At 53.4% G+C, this 15,371-nt stretch overlaps 3 protein-coding genes across 6 annotated transcripts in view; 1 reads left to right on the top strand and 2 right to left on the bottom strand.

The window, feature by feature from the left end:
• The window catches only part of CERS2 (ceramide synthase 2), an 11,822-nt gene extending 8,903 nt beyond the window's left edge, over positions 1-2,919 (bottom strand). Inside the window, exon 1 of one of the 4 annotated variants that reach the window (XM_025052239.1) lies at positions 2,904-2,919. The gene's annotated coding sequence lies outside the window, so the exon portion shown is untranslated. Of the gene's footprint in view, positions 1-134; positions 151-853; positions 943-1,452; positions 1,469-2,903 lie in introns of those variants that run through there. The other 3 variants (XM_025052240.1, XM_006919751.3, XM_015595464.2) reach the window with 3 other exon arrangements.
• Positions 2,920-6,506: 3,587 nt separating this feature from the next.
• On the top strand, positions 6,507-13,934 carry ANXA9 (annexin A9). The gene is made up of 12 exons (XM_006919753.3): positions 6,507-6,589; positions 6,755-6,851; positions 7,403-7,497; positions 7,717-7,830; positions 8,035-8,125; positions 9,128-9,207; positions 9,400-9,459; positions 9,946-10,030; positions 10,172-10,267; positions 10,351-10,409; positions 13,231-13,353; positions 13,586-13,934. The coding sequence occupies exons 1-12, from the start codon at positions 6,515-6,517 to the stop codon at positions 13,646-13,648; spliced, it is 1,038 nt and encodes a 345-aa protein (XP_006919815.1). The 5' UTR covers positions 6,507-6,514; the 3' UTR covers positions 13,649-13,934.
• Positions 13,935-14,534: 600 nt separating this feature from the next.
• MINDY1 (MINDY lysine 48 deubiquitinase 1) overlaps positions 14,535-15,371 on the bottom strand; it is a 7,750-nt gene continuing 6,913 nt past the window's right edge. The window contains exons 11-12 of the mRNA XM_015595411.2: positions 15,316-15,371; positions 14,535-15,075 (exon numbers count right to left, since the gene is read on the bottom strand). The exon at positions 15,316-15,371 is cut by the window's right edge and continues 97 nt beyond it. Coding sequence (XP_015450897.1) covers positions 14,995-15,075; positions 15,316-15,371 — 137 coding nt within the window. The 3' untranslated portion in view covers positions 14,535-14,994. The remainder of the gene's footprint in view (positions 15,076-15,315) is intronic.

The raw sequence follows: 15,371 nt of genomic DNA on the forward strand, positions 1-15,371 counted from the left end.
ACGCCCAGGACCGACCCCGGCAGCCGGCCCTTCCCAGCGCAGAGCCCGCGACCCCTAGGGCGTCCCCACCCTCGCCGTAAAACCACAACGCTCCCACCCAGCAGCCATACGGCCCACGGCAGCGGCACTCATACCCTCCCCGTGTGCTCCGAGAGAGCCAGCCCCCCACTTTTAGAGCTTTCAATCTACATCACGTTTATCCGTGTTCAAATTCATCTTTTCAAAAAAATGTTTTTTTCGGAGTCTGGTAAAACTGATGTTTCAGTAAGATGCAACATGTTTACTCTGGAAAACTGTCCTTGACTCCTAGCGAGGATGCCGAAGGAGCAAGATGTGTTTGGGGTTTGTTCAGAGAGAGCTACAGCCTGCTCCATGTAGAGGCAACTTAGTTTTTTATATTGATGAAATGTTGCCATTTGTATACAATCACAGAACCTCTGACAGCCGCTCATTCCATGGTTTATCTAGTCAAGTTCAAGTGCTGACAGGAAGGAGTGTGCCCCCCCCCACACACACACACACTAATCCAGTTGGAGGGCTGGGACCTCACTTATAGCTCTTTCTGGAGAACCAGAGAGGCGGAAGCTGAATGACTTCCAGCCGGTTTGTTCATTTGCTCTGGCAGGGGCACCCCAGCCTAGGCCCACCACCAGAGAACCCAGACCTGTTGTCCCACGCGGTGACCCACCTCCTCCTGAACCCACCCAGGGGACTCCAGCCTTTTTTAGCCCCAGATCTGCCAGTTCTCGTTCCCAGCCTCCAGCCCTGTTTTCCTTTGTCCCATTCTGAACTCTTCCCTTATTAGCAAATTTTATAATTTTCGACCCCTTTGTAACTCCCTCCCCACACACACCTTCAGCCTTCCAATTCCAGACTTCCCTCTCCCTGTCTTGAGCGGTCCCCAGAGCCAGCCCTTCTCCACCCACACACCTTCTCCCACGTGTCTCCTCATTGGGCCCCAGCTAGCCTTCCGTCTGTCTCTAACTCCTCCCCACACCTCTGTCCTAGTTGGCCCTCTCTTTTGGCTTCTGAATCTTTTCATCAGTCAGTTTTCCTAACAGCCAGGCTTTCCCAAGTTCCCCACCAGACTTTTTCAACGAATCCTCTGAGAACTGGAGACCAATTAACTTGCTGTAAAGATAACAGAGGGGAGGGAAGTTTGGGGACAGAAGTTAGATTGCCAAGGCCTGTGAAATAAAGATAAGGGGGTGTACCCCTCCCCCAGGAGACAAAGGAGGAGGTGGGTAGAGAAGAGGAAACCCAGCCTCAGGCAACATTAGAATGATGCTACCAGTTCTGTCAGCTTAATCAGGATACAGGCGCGTGGGCACACACACAGCCTGGGCTGGACCAGGAGGTTTTGAATGCCGCCCTTGTGACCCATCCCCCACTGCCCAGATTGGTATGGCCACGCCCACAGTGCCCCAAGCTGCCTGCCTTGCTGTGACTCACTTCCTCTATACGGCTGCTGAGGTGTCCGGAGGCCTTCAGCCTGGGGTTTAGGTATCTGAGCAGGCTTCTGGGATGGGCGGAGGCATGGACCCCAGTTGTGGAAACTGGATCTTCTCAGAGGAAAAAGAACTCCCAATATTCGGTGAAGGGTTTTGCAGAAGATTTCGCAGAGCTCAACAGGCTCCTTAAAACGTTTGAAAACATGGACCCCCAACACCAAAAGGTTTTCATTCACAGAGAAGAATGTTTATGGTGCATTATCTGTGTTAAAGAACAAAATCCAACTGAGTAAATCTGAAGACCTAATAATGGGCTTTATTAAGCCACTGACAGTGAGGCAGCGTCCCCTCCAGCAACTAGAAGGGAGCTTCCAGGGGCAGCAGGAAATGCAAGGTTTTCACAGGCACTAAGAGGGTGGGACTAAGAAGTTAAAAGAGTGGATTATTTCAGGCCAGGACATTCTCCTTCAGGGGAAGGCTGGGGCGGGGTAGAGGGTCTTTATCAGGCAAGATTACTCTGCTAAAGTTGATGAGGACATGTCAGACCGAATGATTTAAAATTCCAAGGCTGGGAGAAGCCGAAACTGCAATTAGGTCAGTTATTAAGTTTTGGTTTGGTGACTGTAGCTTAGCAAAAGTGACTCCATTTTGGCCTGTTTCTTTTTTTTCCCCACACATCTGCTCACAAGGAAATCTATGGTAAAAAAAAAAAGAAAAAAGAAAGAAAAAGAAAAAGAAAAAAGAAAAAAAAAGAAAGTAAGCAAACCACCATGGACATATTTCTGAAAAGAGGGACACCTCGAGAAGAGCCTCTGCCAGGTCCTTCGGGAGATGTTATCAGCCCTGAAGACCGTTCAGTGAAAGGTCATAGAGGTGGAAGCCGGTGATGCTGATGATTCTGACACTGTGCAGGCCCGGGCGAACCTGTGTGTTTGTTTGTGTCTTAGGTTTAACAAAAAAGTTTTTTAATTTTTTTTTAAATTTTAATAGAAAAAATCTTATAGAATAAGGGAAAAAGCAAGAAAATATTTTTGTCCAGCTATACAATGTGTGTGTATTTTAAGCCAAGTGTGATTATAAAAGAACCAAAAAGTTTTTAAACATTTTAAAGTTAAAAAAATTTTTTTTACATTTGTAAAGTAAAAAAAAAAAAAAAAAAACAGTAAGCTAAGGTTACAGTAAGCTAAAGTTAATTACCGAAGAAAGAAAATTTTAAAAATAAATGTAGTGTCACCTACGTGTACAGCGTTTATAGAGTCTCTAGCAGAGCAGTCACCTCCCAGTCATTTCACATCCACTCACCCCTCACTCACTGACTCACCCAGAGCGACCCCAGTCCTGCAGGCTCCCTTCATGGTAAGCGCCCCATGCAGATGTTCCATTTTATATCTTTTACGCCCATTTTTACTGGACCTTTTCTATGTTTCGATGTGTGTAGACACACAAACTCACCGTTGTTAGTTGCCTGTAGTACTCAGTATAGTGATGTACTGTGCAGGCTGGTAGCCCAGGAGCAATGGGCCGTCCCATCTAGCCCTGTGTGGAGTGGGCTGGACCATCTACATTTGTGACGCGCACTATGATGTCACCCAACGACGAAACCACCTAACCATGCATTTCTCATAACTTATCCTCTTTGCCAAGCGACCCGTGACTGTATTTGCAGAAAAGCAAGGTGGAGTTCAGAGCTGAAGAGGTGTACGTGCGTCAACAGCTGAGGCTCCATGTATTACTGCGTGTCCCTATGTATTCCACGAAGAGGGACTCAAATAAGCCACGTCCCGCTCTGAGTGAGGAAGAAAATGCTGAGAAGAAATAAGGAGACTGGATTCTGGTTCCAACACCATGGCCTTGGGAACTCAGCTCCCATGAGCCAGTAAGAGAGGGTGGCAGACCAGGTCATCTCTGAGATCTCCTCCGACTCTGAAATTCTACAGTTTAGGGCATGCGGGTGGAAGGTGACTAGTCAACCTGAAAACGACCTCAATCTGGCCCTGGAGTTGAACAAAATGAAACCAAGAGACAAAAGAAGTGATTCCACCGAGTTTCAGTGGAGCGGCTGTAAAGGCATCACGCACACTCCTAGGCAACGAGGATTATGCTTCTGCCGCGTGACTGGGGATCTGCCTGCCTTCTCCAAATTCAGAGTTCAGCCTTGCAGGTCAGCCAGGAGGCCCTTGCAGAGGTTTGGACTTGGGGAAACAAGAGCCCTCTCTCCCACTTCATGCTCCTCTAAGCCTACTTGGGACTGGTGCCCAGAAGCAACTCTGAAGGGTACAGAAAGCAGAAAGCAGGGGACCCCGGCTGTGGAGCCACTGCAACTCCTGCAGTAACCCTGCCTAGCAAGTCTACCGATGCCCTGAGGTCAGTCTCAAGGGGGGGTCCTTTGAGTGTCAGATGTCTACCTGGGGCTCTTCCCCTGACCCTCCTGCCCACTAAGTCCATCTAGGAACCTGAAGTCTTCAGGACATCTGCACTTCTCAACGAGGAAACGCAGAGGGGCTTTGAGATCTGTGTGGGACCAGAGCCTTGCAGACCTCGGGTGGCCACTAGGGCCCTCTCTGCTCTCGGTGGCAGCTGATGCCCTCTTGTGGCCAGATGGGGGATTGGCAGGAAAGAAGTCGCAAAAGAGAGCCAAGGTTGGACTTCCTAGGGAGACAAGTTAATAACAGTTATCATTGTAAAATAACATGATAGCAACATTTATTATTATATATTAGCGAACACTGTGACATGTGTACTTACCACTCTGTGCCCGGCGGTCTTCTAAAGTGCTTTACATGTATTGATTTAATTCTCATAATAGAAACACTATTATTAACTCCATTTTGATGAGAAAACAGCACAGAGAAGTTAAGGTAATTGCTACGGTCACACAGCAGACCAGATTTCTGAGTCTTAGGAGTCCAGCTCTAGAACTTTTTCTTTAACCATTCCGAAACTAAGTCTCATTTTTCAGGTTACTAGGTAAAATACAGGACACTCAGTCAAACTACAATTTCAAACAAACAACAAATAATTTGTTAGCGTAAGTATACCCCATGAATACTTGGGTCATACTTAATGCCAACAAATTATTTGTCATTTGTTTGAAATTCTAATTTGATGGGGTATCTCGTATTTTTATTTACTAAATCTGGTGACCGTCGTTTATGAGTCACTTGTCTGTCAGATGCCATCACGTGTTACCTCATGATTTAATCCACCCAGGAACCTACCCTCAGGTGTCCCTAAAATGACTGGCTGTGGCTACAGAACATAGCAAGTAGGGACCGAACCCACGGTGTCCAGCAAAAACCAGTGCACGTTTTCCGCTTTGGCAGGAGAGAAAAAGTGAGGAGCAGTGGATGCCTTCCTGGCATCTCCTCAGCCCCGGTCTGCTCTCTGGAAGAGCTGAAGGTCCCCCTCAGGTAGGAAACCCAGTGAGGGCCTTCCTGGGTTGGGATGGTGGCAGAGGGATGGAGACAGCTCTCTAAGTGTCCGTGCCCAGCCCCCACCTGACCTCTTCAGGGAGGCAGGAAGGCCCTAGGGAGCTGGCTGTGAGGTCGAAGTGACTGCCTGCTGGGGGGCCCCTGAGGCGCCCAAGACTGCTTACCTGCTGCTCTGGGCACTGACGGTACCGACCCCAGCTGTCGGGCTTGCGTCACCGGCTGCCAAAACAGTCCCGGCAGCCGAAAGACAGCAGAAGGGACCGAGGACACAGGGATCCAGGGGGCCAACCCATCTCCCCACTGCCTCGTGGGAGCGCGGTGCTTCTGTCCGCAGGGAACACCCTTCGCGTTTTTCTCTCCTGACTCTAATCTGCTCCCACCCCTGAATGCCTGCGCCCTTCCTTCCCCACAGGTATAAAAGTCCCCTGGCGGTCCCCACCCAGGCTGGCTGCCTCTAATAAGGCAGTAGTCGAGGGAGTTTCTGGGCTGGGACCCCTTCTGGAAGCAGGCTGGGGTGCCTTGTTGGTATGCGCCCCAACTGGTTTTTCTCTATCAGCCTGAAATCAGCCTGGAGCCTGTCTGACCTGCCCCTCGGGGAGCTGGAGCCAGAGGCATAGCCAGGTCAGAAGCTGGACTCAGAGACTGGCTCCTATGGTCCCACCTGGCTCCGCCGGGAGAGCAGAGCACAAAGCCTCCTGTGTGCGCGGCCGCGAGAGGCTTGGTGGAGCGCTCAGGCGTGGGCCGAGGCCCGGTCCTGGGCGCAGGGATGCTCGGGAGGGAGGCGTTTGCTTGTGGGGCCCGGTACTGCCTGGTCCTCTCCCACGTTTGGGAGGGGCCAGAGCTGGAGGCGACAGCTGGGCCGGTCTGCTAGAGAGGTCACCTGACTGGCCGCTCGGCCTGGCTGCACATGCCCCCCTCTCCTCTGCCAGGCCACACGGGAGCTGGTGCCCACACAGACGTGCCACCCGGCCGTGAGACACCCACCTCACCCCCAGCACCTCTGGGTAAGCACTGGGCTTGGGGGTGGGGGACCCTGTGGGTAGTTTGGGGGAAGGTGGAGGGAGTTTTTCTTTCTCGCATGAGAACCTGCTCCCTGCTCCCTTGTCTAGGCACCCATGTCCCTGTGAGAGGACACAGACTCACACCAGCTCAGGAGCTGCACCTGCTGATAGAGGAACCCCAGCCAGAGACGCCAAGGGTGAGAGGCGGGCGGCAGGCAGGCAGCCTGGGGGGCTGGGGCGGAGGGGAGCCTGTGCTGCTAGGGGTTGGCTCCCACCCCCGAGACTTACTCCTGCCGCCTCCCCTCCCCTCCCCTCCCCTCGGGCCCAGGGTTGGGGGGCCTTGGGACCAGCCCCGGAGTGGGGGGCGGGAGGTTGTTTGGTGCTGGTTCTGGCAGCTCCCTGACCAGTCCCTGCTTCCCGAGGGAGGTGAGAGGTGGGGAAGGCGACGGCTCCCCTCCCAGCCCACCACTTGGGCTCCCAGACCTGCCAAGCAGGTTAACGTCCTCTCCTCCTGCGACAAGGGAATGGAGTGATGGGAGCCCGGGCTCTCGGCCGGTGGGTCATAAGGAGGCCGGGTTGTGGGACGGTCCCCTGAGCTGCTCCTGTTTCCCTTAGGGCAGCCAGTCACACCATGTCAGTGACCAGCAGGAAAGCGAGACCATCCCTGACCCAAGAGATCCTCAGCTACCTGGGCCTTGCCAACAAGGTAGGGCTGCCGGGCCTGGACGGGTCATTTTTACTCCACCGACTCAGGGGCTATGAGGGCCAGGGATGGGGGAAGGGAGCAGGCCCTGGGCCACACCATGGGCTCCGGGGGAGCCAGGCGGTGCCCGGAGGCGGGCAGACCAGTGCTGCCCCCTTGTTCTTACAGACTGCGGCCTGGGGGACCCTGGGCACCCTCAGGACCTTCTTGAGCTTCAGCGTGGACAAGGATGTGCAGAGGCTACTGAGGGCCATCGCAGGCCAAGGTAGGCCCCTCTCCCTCTGCATTTGAGGATCCATCTTTTAGAAACTGGTCTGTGGACCGAGAAAGGGCCAGGACGGAGGAACCCACGCTCTCGACAAAGAGCTGTGGAATGCCTTAATTCCTGTAGGTCACGTACCACACCTGGTGTGTCACAGCTGTTCCCACAACACCCTGGGAGCTGTCTCATGATTTCCATTCTACAGATGAGGAAACGGGCTTAGGGAGGTGAAGAGGCTCGCCCAAGGTCACACGGCTCATAATGGCACAGCTGGGATTCTAACCCAAGTCTGCCGATCCCCAAAAGCCACTTTCTCCCCATCACGCAGGCCCCCTTTGCCTAAACGTGGGTCAGATTTGCATGCCGTTGGGTATCTTATTTGCATCTTCTTTCGAGACTGAATGGAAGCGGGGCGATGGCACCTCTGCTCCCGTCCCTCCAGCCTTTTCCTAGATCTTGTCCTCTTCAGATCTGAGGAGCAAGGGGCTCCCGGCCCTGTAAAGACCCCGGCTGGGGTCTGTCCACCATTCAGTCCAGCCCTTGTCTCGGTTCAGGGGTGGACCGCCACGCCATTGTGGATGTGCTGACCAATCGGAGCAAAGAGCAAAGGCAGGTCATCTCTCGAGCCTTCCAGGAACGCACCCAACAGGTGAGGCCACTCTGACTCTGCAGGAGCGGTGGGCTGGGGTGAGAAGCCCCTGGGTGAGCAGACTCGGGGTGCAGCAATCGTGGGCCAGTCTTGCCCCCTGGTTAAATTGGGAGGCGGTGCTTCAGGCCTGAGATGAAAACCAGCCAACTATTCCCAAACCTCCCCGCACAATGGGCCTCCCCCTCCCCCTCACTCCTCTATCATGGGGACCCCTTGCAGGACCTGCTGACGTCCCTGCAGGCAGCACTGTCCGGCAACCTCGAGAGGATTGTGGTGGCTCTGCTGCGGCCAGCAGCCCATTTCGATGCCCAGGAATTGAGGACAGCCTTGAAGGTACCAGGAGAGGAGGCTCGTTGGGTCATTGGAAAGCGAGGACAGTGCTGAGGGACGGAGCGGGCCGAGGGACTTGCCGTCGCCCAGAGGAGAGGCCCCTTTCACATCCTATACTGACCCTCAGATGGCCACACGGTCCGCATCTGCTCTCTGCCACCCTAATGGCATGGCCCGATCTCAGAGTGGTGTCTCGATTTATTGCAGGACTCAGGTCCTGCCAACGAGGTGATCGTGGAAATTCTTGCTACCCGCGCTCCACCCCAGCTGCAGGAGTGCCTGGCGGTCTACAAACACGGTCAGAGCCGAGAGTGGGGCTCTAGGGGCTGGAAGGGAACCCAAGGGATAGTCCCCTCCTCCCCTGCCGTCTCCCCAGGCCAGCTCTCTGGGATCCCGTCTGCCCACGTTCTGTCCCCTGGAGCTCTCTCTCCCTCCTCCACCCTCCGTCCCTCCAGCCCTCAGTCTCCCCAGGGGAGACGGCCAGATGCGATCATTAAAGAAGGAGAAGCAACCATTAGCCATCTTCGTCTGGGGCTTCAGGGCAGATTCCGGGGTAATGATGACTGGGGCTCTGTGGCAGTCCCAAGGGTCCGCCTGTCATCTTCCCAACCCCTGCTGATGCATCCCGGGCTGAGTGGAATCTTGCTGCAGCTGGAGGGAGAGGTGGGGACCTGCTTTCTAAGTCACCGGTGTCACCTCCCAGGCCCCTGGCAGGTGGCCGGGCTTGGCTGTCACATACCTCCCCACCGCTAATCGGGAGGGAACTAGCTTTTTCTCACCCTCGTCTTAGCCCCCCCGCCCCCACCCCCGCTTTTTCTTGCTCCCCCATGTCCTTGGATGTCCTCTCCGGGCTGCCTCCTCACCCCTCCCCTACCTCTCTCCCTTCCCCGCTCTCTTCCCTTGGTGGCATCCTGCCTCCTACATGACTTCTCTTCACCTCGGGTGACAGCCAGGCCCTGGCCGTCTTGCCTCATGCTATGGGTTTCTCTGTCTCCTCTCCGCTGTCCGGCCCCCACCGGAGTAACAGATGTCTGCTGCCCGCAGCAGGTCGGCGCCTGGAGACGAGGCCACAGCACAGTGCGGATCCCACAGCGCGTGGGGTGCTCACGCCTTAGACGTGCTTTGTGGTGGCCATGATGGTGCTTCTGCCTTCCATCCTGGGGACTAGTAGCCCTCAAGTTACTGCAAGCAGGGGATGGCAGGGTTGGCAGGGCACAGAGGTCAGGCATTTGACGGGTCCTAGAGGCAGCCACGCTGGCAAACATCAGGAGAATTCAGAAGGCTCCTGACCCCACCCCAGATTTCCAGGTGGAGGCTGAGGAGGACATCAAGTCTGCGACCAGTGGCACCTTGCAGGACTTGTTCCTAGCCCTGGCCAAGGTGAGGAGGCCCGGCCTGCAGGGGAAGGGAGTGACAGCACCTGGGAGGGGGGTGGGACCAAATCGAGAGAATCGTTGTGTGTAATGGACAAGAGAAGGCTTGCGGGCTGACTGGGTTTGGTTCGTTGGCCCGGGGCTAAAAAGCTGCTCCTCGAAGAGTCCTCCTGAGACCTTCCTCCTACTTTCCTCCTAGGGGGACCGGGAGAGCTGCTCTGAAGTCATTGACTACCACCTGGCAGAACAGGATGTCCAGGTGAGCAGGGACCGAGAAGTCTGCATTCTGAGCACACAGGACGCCCTCCTGTCCCGCGTCTTAGAGCCATCAGCCCGTGTGCCCATTTGTCCTACGGACCCGTCCTTGCCTTGGGGAAGGAGTCCTCAAGCATGAGGGGCCGTGGGATGTCTGGTCGTGTCACAGCTGAAGCCTTTTCCCTGTCTAGCCTCTGACACCTGAACTCATAGGAAGTGCGTTCGTCAGCTCTCATGGGCATTTGGGTGGGAGACCCCCCATCTCCCGCTCCCTTGCGGAATATTTAACTACTGTGCCAGGATTTCCCAAACTGGGGGATCACGCCGTGAGGGCAGAGCCCCTCTCTTGGTCCTATCCCATATTTTTAAAATCATAAATAAAAGCAACTAATCTACACGTTAAAATCACTTTTCCACCCTTAATCCCATTTCCACCGTGATGGATTCTGGCGACATCGTAACATGGCCCTGACCTCCTCCTCCTGCCCAGGCACTGAAGCAGGCTGACCAACCCGGCTCGGAGGAGACGTGGGTCCTCATCCTCACCCAGCGAAACCCCGAACACCTCATCCGAGGTACACGCGAGCCTCCCTATCTCCCCAGCTTGCGCTGGCGATGACCGCTGGCTGAGGAAGTGGGGAGAGGGGGCCCCTCCCCTCTGTGATAATCAACCCGCCCCGTTTATCTTTCCCATGGCCTCCCCTGCACACCACAAGTGTTTGATCAGTACCAGCGGCGCACCGGGCACGCGCCGGAGCGCACTGTCCGGGACCGTTTCCATGGAGATGCCCAGATAGCCTTGCTCAGCCTAGGTAGGGCCTGCTCCGGATGCGCGGGGCCGGGGGGTCCCTGGCCTTAGGGCCGCCACCCTCCATCTCTCCCTCTCTGCTTCCAGCCTCGGTGATCAGGAACACACCGCTGTACTTCGCCAATAAACTGCATGAAGCCCTCCAGGTGAGAGGGCACTGAAGCAGGCTGACTGACCTTTTTCCCTCCCTTTGGAACAAAAACTGGGTGGGGGTGGGGAGGCACCTCCTGGGCAAGAGAGAGGAAGTGTCACGCTGCTAATGTCACATCTCTACACATGCACGGCAGCTCTCTTCCTGGGTTTACAAGAGCAGAGGAGCGAGCTGTGGGTACAGCTCAGGTAGCTGACCCTAAAGGTCACACGAGCTCAAATTTTGGCCTGATTAATATCGAAATGGCCACGTATGGATATGAATTTGCTCTGGGAGACCATGCCGTGTCCGGTTTAGTTGTCACCAGAATGGTATGATGATAACGCCAGCAAGAATGACAAGAGCCAGCATTTCTCAGGTGCTCGGTGTGTGCCAGGACCTATGCTGAACACGGTGCACATTTTAGTTAATCCTCCATCCTTGTTTTGTAGACAAAGCACAGAGAGGTAAGTACCTTGTCTAAGGTCACACAGATATTGAGTCTTATAGTCTCCCTACGAAACACATAAGGGCTCTATGGGACACTTAAGTGCCATGTGTCACTCCTGGTCTGTACTGTAGGTGTTGGGCTATACGGGAGGACCTCATTTTATTCTACTTCACAGATATTGTGATTTTTACAAACTGAAGGTAAGACCCTCCACCAGCAAAACGATTACAACTCGCTGAAGGCTTGGATGATGTTTAGCATTTTTTAGCAAGAAAGTATTTTTAAATTAATGCATATACATTGTTTCATTAGACATAACGCTATTACACACTTAACAGACTACAGTATACTGTATACTGTAAATGTAACTTTTATGTGCACTAGGAAACCCAAAATTTTGTGTGACTTGCTTTAGTGGGATATTTGCTTTACGGTGGTATGAAACTGAGCCTGCAATAGCACCTCCAAACACCTTACCATAAGCTATACCGTGAGTTATAGGGTTACCCTTCTCCACACTGGTCAGACTTTGTCCCATACTATCCATAATTAAACTGGTGACCGTGGTTTGAGTCATTCGTTAAACAGAATCCAGTCAATCTGCTCATCAAGCTAAGTCTCCTATTAGTATAATTGTCCCCAAAATCCCATAAATCAAAAACTCACAGAAACTTTGGAGAAGATAAACTTAGTGATCATTCGGCAGGTGGAATCGCTTTTTGTTTTCTGGTCGACACTCCATCATGCTTTGTGGACAGCTGTTCAAAAGACAGTGCGTGTAACTACTTGTTTCATCATCCAGAGATTTCCATTTTGACAGCGGATTATTGTGCTCGCCCGATAAAGCCTGTACTATTATAATGAGTCAACACTGAGATTCATTTGAGGAGTCGGGCTTATCTGTCTAATTTGCTGTCGGAAAAACAAATTTGTACCCAGCAGTAAATAATTGTAATGTTCGTATTTGAATTATAGGACCCACATTCTTGGATGTCCATGTCAGATGTATCTTAGAAGTAGGACTTGAAAAGTAATATAGACTTATTTTTCCGAAAATTTTTTAAAAGGATAAACTCAGTCAGGATACTTCTGTACTATTTTAAGAGAGAGGTGTAAAAAAAAAAAAAAAAAGAGATCGTGAAGAATATTCAGAAAAATGGCCTTCGGTGAAGGCTGATTCGAGACAAATTTGGACCAATCTGAACCATAAAATGAACGTTCATTTTAAAGATCCTGGGGCAGTATGTGATGCCAAGTGCACTCTCAAGACTCGATTTATGTTTAATGTGGGTTTGGCGAAGGTGCTTGTGCACCCATGGGAATATCCGGTTAACAGCTCTTGCACCAATTCTACGACTTTGGAGTAACGAGAGTTGGAAGAAGGGCAGAACGGATACTGGAGAACGGTCTGCCATCTTTGGCACGGTACAAAATTGGTGATACGTGATATTTAAAAGAAAATAGCCCTCAAGCCCACTGACGATTAGGTAAACGAGTCCAAGTGGAACACAGCATCCTGTTTCCGCGGGGTCGTTTTCTTTTGCTTCTTCGCGGGAGTTTATGTGTGGGGATGGCGTGAGTGAGGGTTGCAGGTGGTTCCGGGAAAGGTCACATGAGTCAAGCGCTCGAGGAAACCCTGCAAAAGAGGATTTTAAGAAGCGGTGACGGCACCAGTGCACAGCTAGCGACTCAAGTAGGATCTGTGACTCAAAGTTTTTATTTTCCAATCTCTCAGGACCATCGGTTGTATAATTCATGACTTGATGATGTTCTGTATGTAACTCGACTATTTCTAAACCGAATCCTCCATTATCTCCTTTAACCAGAAGGCAGGAGGCTTGGAGCAGGTATAGGAGGAAGACAGTGATGCTGAACCCCAGGCTTCGGGAGAAACTAATGTGTAAATATGGGGCAGTGAGACAGCCCTGGCGGGTCTGGATCAGAACTGGAAGTCACATGACCCTGCCCCCCACCATAGAGGGTGGGTGCGTTCTCCTTGGACATTCACTAACTTGGAAGTTAAAAACAGTCTTCCTGGCTTTCATGCTGGAAGGTCTTTATGACCTTTTATCCTTTTTTAAGCACCTGCGTTTGGAGCTTTCAGCACCACCCAGCTCCGGAGGAGCGAGGCTCCGAGCTGGTGGCAGGGCCAGGAAAGGCATGTGGAAGGGAGCGGAAGTACTCCAGGTGCCCCAGGGACTGGCCTTTTCTGCTGCATCATCTTCCATGGGGATGGACGAAGAGAACTCTTCCCCTAGATAACGTAGGCTTCTCTGGACTCGCGCCTCACGTCCACTTTCTAGAATAACCTACCATGCCATGCTGTCCAATTCCTATTCCGTGAGAATCTCATGGCCACCCCTCCCCTCGTTTCTTCTCCTACCAGGAAACTGAGCCCGATAACCAAGCCCTGATGCGTATCCTCATCTCTAGAAGTGAGACTGACCTTCTAAGCATCCGAGCTGAGTACAAAAAGAAATTTGGGAAATCCCTCTACTCTTCCCTCCAGGTGAGACTTGGCTAGTTCTTAACCTGGAACCTCAGGGCTTTGCCCCGCCCCTCTCGACTCTACTCCCTGCACACAGCGGACATATCATGCTCTGGAGAATGCACGAGTCTTTGGTTAATTCAGTGTAGGACTGCAGGCACCAGACAAGCTCTGGACCACCGCGAGGCAGGGGCGGAGTGCCTGGGCCATGGTGGCTGTGAGTCTTTCTAACACTTGGCTCTCTTGCCTGCAGGATGCCGTGAAGGGGGACTGCCGGTTAGCCCTACTAGCCCTGTGCCGGGCTGAAGACCTCTGAGACTTTCCTGCCCCCCACCCCTACATGAGATTCAAGGATCTGAGATTCCCACGTTTGGCTAAGGCTGAGCCTCCAAGACAGGATAAGCCCTCGCTGAGCACCGTGTGTTCCGGCGTCTCATCGAGGCTGGAACTCAAAGTCTTTCACATCCCTTGATTGCCTTCATCCCAAAGCGATGTCCGCACCTCGGTCCCCTGGCTCTGACTCGGGTGTGGGCTAATGGGGCCTTCTTGACGGTTTCTGCCCGACTCATCCATCCTGTACTCAAGGCAGAACATCTCACTGATTCCTGAATTCTTTTGGCCAATTTCATTGTTGTCCGTGTTCCCTGATTGAAGTTTGGGTGGGGCAGGACGTGGGCTGGGAGGAGGCCTTGAAGTTGGAGGCGCCTTGGACGTGCACTGGATATTCCACAGGAATCCTGTTTTGGGCTCCAGTGCAGCAGTTATCAACAACCTCTGTCCCAGGGGGCTCCCCTGCCCCCACATCATTCTCTCTTCCCCAGGAAATTTTAGGCAAAATAATCGAGAAACTGGATCTAGCACGAGATTAAGAGGTAGCAAAGGATTATCTGTATGATGTGGGAGCCAAGCAGAGGATCCAGCTGCCCCTTGCCTACCTGGGAAGTGACCAGGGAGCAGAACCCTCAAATTCATCTGTCCAAAAGCGGGGACTTGGAAACCCACCTGCAGACTAGAGAACTATTTCCCAAAAGAAGACGCATCAAAGAGAGAAACAAAAAAACAGAAAGGGAAAAAGCAGGCTTTGGTGCCCCCTGCTGGCGCTGTTAGAAATGACAGGCCTCTTTCCCCTCTCTCCCCTTTGGCATTACTCAGTCGGGTCAAACACGTAACCCGGTTGCTGCAGAGTAAGGCAAACAACGGACCTCAGGAAACAAGTTTTATTTCCAAACCCCTAGGAAGGCTTTACAAACAGTGGAGATAGAAACCCAAATCAAACCCTGAAACAAAGGCCGCCGGCCTGGGGGGTGGTCAGGAGGATCTGCCGGCAGGGGCGGCAAGTAGGAGACTTGCAGTCTAGACAGGGCCCTGGCCCTGGAGCCTGAGTCTGTGCATTAGTGCGATGCGCTGGGGAAAAGGGAGCTGGGAATCACAAGTCCTCACCCCACGAGCCCCACTGTTGCCCTGGCTGATGGAGAGGAAGAGGAGGCGGCAGCACGTGAGGGCAAGGATGTCACCGAGTCTGACCTTGGCACTGACTGCCTGCTCTGATCCCCCACGGACCACACATAAGTGACCTTGCACACCTCAGGGGTCGGCCTGGGGAGCAAGCACAACAGCCAGAGCCTCTGGAAGGAGAGGCCGGCAGCCTGGCACCAGGCGGGGCTACAGCAGGACGCAGTCGGACTCCTGCTTCGGCCTCTGCCGCCGCTCCCCGGCGGGGCGTCCGGACGTGGCTCCTCTGCCCTGTACCGGGTTTAACAACTGGTCACCCGTCTGCCTTGGATGAGCACAAGGACAGAGGTTCTAGGTGGAAGCGGCTCGAGGTCAGTGGGGGAGAGAAAGCTCGGAAGGGACCTGGGGGAGAGGGACGGACAGAAAAGCCCCGAGGGAGTCCTTGAAGAGACCTGCAGGACTAGCGACGAGGGAGATCTGGAGAAGCAGGAGCGGGACACGGGAGGAGGGCACAGGGAGGAGCAGGCTCACCTGTGGCGATGGGGCCCGCGCTGGCACGGGCTGGACCCCTTGCTGCTGCTGGTACT

Source organism: Pteropus alecto, unplaced genomic scaffold, assembly GCF_000325575.1.
Source record: "Pteropus alecto unplaced genomic scaffold, ASM32557v1 scaffold106, whole genome shotgun sequence".
Classification (NCBI taxonomy): Eukaryota; Metazoa; Chordata; class Mammalia; order Chiroptera; family Pteropodidae; genus Pteropus; species Pteropus alecto.

Coding starts and splice junctions, on each gene's coding strand:
- ANXA9 (XM_006919753.3), top strand. CDS start 6,515: ATGTCAGTGACCAGCAGGAAAGCGAGACCATCCCTGACCCAAGAGATC. Junction 8,126..9,127: donor CCTGGCGGTCTACAAACACG/GTCAGAGCCGAG, acceptor ACCCCACCCCAG/ATTTCCAGGTGGAGGCTGAG. Junction 9,460..9,945: donor TGGCAGAACAGGATGTCCAG/GTGAGCAGGGAC, acceptor CCTCCTGCCCAG/GCACTGAAGCAGGCTGACCA.